This window comes from Varanus komodoensis, unplaced genomic scaffold (genome assembly GCF_004798865.1).
Source record: "Varanus komodoensis strain SLA01 unplaced genomic scaffold, ASM479886v1 scaffold240, whole genome shotgun sequence".
In the NCBI taxonomy this organism is placed as follows: domain Eukaryota; kingdom Metazoa; phylum Chordata; class Lepidosauria; order Squamata; family Varanidae; genus Varanus; species Varanus komodoensis.
In genome coordinates this window covers 20,752-24,942 of record NW_025335642.1, presented here as the reverse complement: position 1 = coordinate 24,942, position 4,191 = coordinate 20,752, and the positions used below count along the sequence as shown (strand labels likewise).

The 4,191-nt window shown below is 58.0% G+C and overlaps 1 protein-coding gene across 1 annotated transcript; it reads left to right on the top strand.

Annotated features, from left to right (window-relative positions):
• Positions 1-607: 607 nt before the first annotated feature.
• LOC123024641 (class I histocompatibility antigen, F10 alpha chain-like) lies at positions 608-3,955 on the top strand. The gene is made up of 4 exons (XM_044432631.1): positions 608-892; positions 1,390-1,470; positions 2,356-2,388; positions 2,994-3,955. The coding sequence occupies exons 1-4, from the start codon at positions 649-651 to the stop codon at positions 3,011-3,013; spliced, it is 378 nt and encodes a 125-aa protein (XP_044288566.1). The 5' UTR covers positions 608-648; the 3' UTR covers positions 3,014-3,955.
• The last annotated feature ends 236 nt before the right edge of the window (positions 3,956-4,191 follow it).

Below are 4,191 nucleotides of genomic sequence, written 5' to 3'. Positions count from 1 at the left end.
TCCAGCAAGCCCCCAGTTCTAGCAACCAGCCCATCTGTGCAGATTCCTTGAGGGAACAGTGGAGAAAAGAGGGTATTTCTGTCCCTCGGTTGCTGTTCAGAGCAGGGGGAACCGTGAATTGCTCTGTCTCCTCTCTGTCCGAGTGATACGGCAGTGGGACCAGCTGCCTGGAGGGGTGCTGGGCTCCCCCACACTGGAGACATTCAAAGGGAAACTGGGCAGCCCTCTGAGTGGGATGGAGTGACTTGGTGACCTGCAACACGGGGCTGGACCGGTGGCCTTCATGGCCCCTTCCAGCTCCACCATTCCGATTCCTCCAGGGCTTGGTGCTTCCTTCACTGAAATGAATCTTAAAATGTAAGAGGTAAGGGTGAAGGCAGGTCGGCCCTGATGGGGGACACCTCGAGGCGGACGGAGATCACCAAGCCAAGATCTTCCATGAAGGGAACAGCCAAGGACAGTCCAGGTTACGTTTGAATCGTAATGGCATCTGTAGGTGCAACCAGAAACCTGCAGAGGGAGTTTTCCAGCCTCCAAAGGAAAGCACGCATCCTGCTGGGTGCTGGAAGGGGTCTGTGTTAACATGGGTGCTGTTGTGTTGCAGCACCGCCGGTGGTCAGGGTGACCCGCCAAGCGAGTCATGGCGACATGGAGACCCTCGTCTGCCAGGCCCATGGCTTCTACCCCAAGGAGATCGATGCCACTTGGAGGAAGGATGGGGAGGTCTGGCTGCAGGACACGTTCCGTGGCACTGTGGCCCCCAACTCGGACGGGACCTACTACACCTGGCTGGGCATCAGGATCAGCCCCCAGGACCGAGGGCGCTTCTGGTGCCACGTGGAGCACGACGGCCTGTTGGAGCCTCTGGACGTGGCCTGGGAGCAGCCGAGTGGTGAGGGACGGCCGGGAGGACGGAGGGAGGGTGGGGTGGAGGATTCTGGGAGGCGGACCCGGACCCTGGGTGCAAGGAGGTGCCCTCAGGAGCACGGGCTGCGGCAGAGACCCCCAGGAGCAGCCTGCGCCCCTCTCGGTGCAGAGCAAGCTCAGTACGGGCAGGCTGCTAACAGGGATCTTGCAGTCGGCCAGGTGGACTCGCCTGCAGCCCTCAGTGGCTGAGCCAGCGGGAAATGTTGGGAAAGGATTTGGTGGGAATGGTTCCACAGGAGCCTCGTATGCCTGCATGTGGGGAGAGGCCCCTGCTCCCAGCCCAGCTCTGTTAGGCTCTTCCCAGCCCTGGCCAGTGGCGCTGGAGGGGCTGCTCCTCATATACCCCCGGCTCCCACCTCAGCCCCACACTGCATGGCCTCCCCAGTCCTGACCCCTCTCCCCCCAGAAGAAAATGGTGCATGGACTTTCCCTTCACTCCTGTTGCTCTTTTTCCTAATTCAGCATCCAACACGGGGCTCATTACTGGGTGCATCACGGGAGCTGCACTTCTGGTGGCTGCGATTGCCGGGACCTGTTTTTATAGTAAGTCAAGTAGAAATGGATTTCTTGGAAGCTCAGGAGTGTGTCTGCGGCTGCAGGGAATCGGTTGCCTGGCAAACCTACCCCGTTTGCGGGATCAGAGGAAACCAGGCATTTGGCTTCTCTGCTCCCCCCCACTCCTCCTCTGGGCAGCTCTGATCGTGAACACTGGCCGCCTTAGCCCCTGGTCGGGGACCCAGGGGTGTTGCGAGCCAGTCCTTCCTTTGATCTGGCCTGCATCTCCCACCAGTCAGCTTTACGGGATGACCTGTTTCGGTTCCAGGATGATGGGAGAGGGAGGAAAAGTCTCCCTCCCCACCTTCTCCACGCCACGGGCAATTCTGTCCACCTCTCATGTTTCCCCTCCCTCCCTTTGATCTAAGCTTAACTGACACAGGGATTGTAATTGTCCCTCACAGGGGACTTGCTGTCGCCCCTTCATCTTTTTCGTTGCCCTTCTCCGCTCTTTTCCCAACTCTATGCTATGCTGTTTCATTTTGTTAAACGACCACAAGGTGGTGCTGTGGCGTAGCCTCAGGGCCGCAGAACTGAGACAATACAAGAGCCTTTCCGATTGTCCCACTCCCGAAATTTGACACTTGACCTTCTTCACTCTAAAAAGAAAGGGAAAGGATGTCCAATTGGCTGCAAAACATGGGAGAAGCCCCAGAGGATGACAGCATTGTATAAAGCCCCCACAGACTTCAGAAGCACAAGCACACAACAAATGCTTTTCTTAGAGAAGCCTGTATAATGTTGGAGACAAGGCAGGAAAGGAAAAAGGACTGGGAGGGAGAAGGAAAAAGACCGATTCAGGACTGACGCTGAATCCGGCCACGGGAGAGGGTTGTGTGATGCTGCGTCCTGACTCTGGTTCTGTCCTTGCAGAAAAATGTCAACATGGCTGCAAAGCAGGCTCAGGTGAGTGACGCTCCATTGAACTGGGACTCTGATAAGCCTTTGAGGTTTTTGTTTGAGCTCGCCCCCAGTTTGTCGCTTTTCCACCCATTCCAAGTCCTTCTCCTAGAGGAAGCCCTTCCCAACGACATGGGATGGCTCCAATCCTGCAATCGAAAAGCCCCGTAACCAGACCTCTCCGGGCAGTTTGCAGCCCGCTCAAGCGTAATCCCGATGCAGCGGAGGCTGGGCGGCTTTGGGGTGCGGGTGGCAGGCCGCCTGCTCCCTGATTCGCTGCGGGGGCGCTGGAGGGGGACAGAAGAAGAGCCCAAATGGCCACGCATTCAGGGGACACTGAGCAAGTTACCTGTTGCGGGACTCGCAGCCCCATCCACCCCAAAGAAAGAGATGCCTCTAGATGCTTGTTTAAACAATGTGGGGGCACCTTAAAAACACTTAACAGTGAAACTACCAGGACCCACTTAAAAAACCAAGAGACACCGAGGCCCAGGTTCCCTCGTGGCACAATCATGGCTGCCAGAACGGAACGGCCTGGCTGGGCTTTCCCACCTTCGCCACTGCTGGCGTTTCCTGGGGGGCTGACGTGGCGTTTGTTCTCTCCAATGCAGGGAGGAGCCCAGCCATCTAGCACCCCGGAGGTGAGTGGCGGGGGGTGGACAGGGTGGTGGCTGCCGAGGGACGAAGGCCCCAGGTGGGATGCAGCTCTCGAAGATCGCGTCTTGGGGATGTTCAAGAGTGGAGTCCTCCCCAGGCGGGGGGGTGAGACCCCAACCTGCAGCTGCTACACTGGGGGAAATGCCTCCCTCCCACTGAAAATGGAGGAGCAGCAGGGGGATCCATGACCCTGAGCCCCCGAACTCTGGGATGGCTGGATGGGGAGGACAGCTCCCCTCCTCTTGCAAGGGAGCTGGTGTCACAGACCGCCCACTCCTGGCATGGCTGGATCTGGCCAAGAGTCCTGCACGATTCTTCTCGCCCTGAACTGGTGGTGAAGGAACTGGGGGTGGGGAGTGAGGGGGCCGTTTCTCGGAGAAAATGCTGGTGGAGCTGCAGCATCCATTCTCTGGTGGTTTGGGGAATCTTCCCCCCGTCCCCGGACTCCTGAGGCGGCTCCATCTGCACCCGCTGCTGCCTGGGATGAGGGCACTGAGGTGCCCTCTCCCAGTCTGAGCTCCATGCTGGACTCCGCCGTTCTTCTTTTTGCAGCCGACTGGCCGTCGCCCACACTCCGCGGGGCTGGCAAGATCCCCAGGTGGCAAGAGAAGTGGGCACTTCTGCATCTGGGGCTATTCCGTCCTCTGTGGGGGCTTCTGCACTCGCTACACGATTGCAGGGTCCAGAGGAAGGGCGCCTGGGATCGCACGCCAAGTCCCTGCAAAAGCGCTTTCTGTGACAGCTCTCGAGCCAGGCAGCAACAGCATTGCCGCACAAGCTGCAGCTGCCTGCGTTGCAATTACCTGGCCGGGGGGGGGGGGGCGGGGAGAAAGAGCTCACCTGGAGGTTATTTATAATTTAAGGGCAAGAACTAATTTCATTAAATAAACAAATTTATATTTGTGCCGGTTGTTTTTAATGATTGTCTAATTAGAGGTTATTTTATTACATCTGTACCCTGCCTTTCTTTCTCTCACAAGGGATGCCAGGCATCCTGCAAGGGGATCCTCTCCGCTTTATCCTCACAACAACAACCCTCAGCGAGTTCCGTGGCTGAGCAGGGACTAGAGCCCGGATCTCTGAGGTCCCCGGTCCAGCCCCGCACCAGCTCTCCGGGAATGCATTGCACTGGGTCTAAGGGTGGGCCACACC

Coding starts and splice junctions, on each gene's coding strand:
- LOC123024641 (XM_044432631.1), top strand. CDS start 649: ATGGAGACCCTCGTCTGCCAGGCCCATGGCTTCTACCCCAAGGAGATC. Junction 893..1,389: donor GGCCTGGGAGCAGCCGAGTG/GTGAGGGACGGC, acceptor TTCCTAATTCAG/CATCCAACACGGGGCTCATT. Junction 1,471..2,355: donor TGCCGGGACCTGTTTTTATA/GTAAGTCAAGTA, acceptor CTGTCCTTGCAG/AAAAATGTCAACATGGCTGC.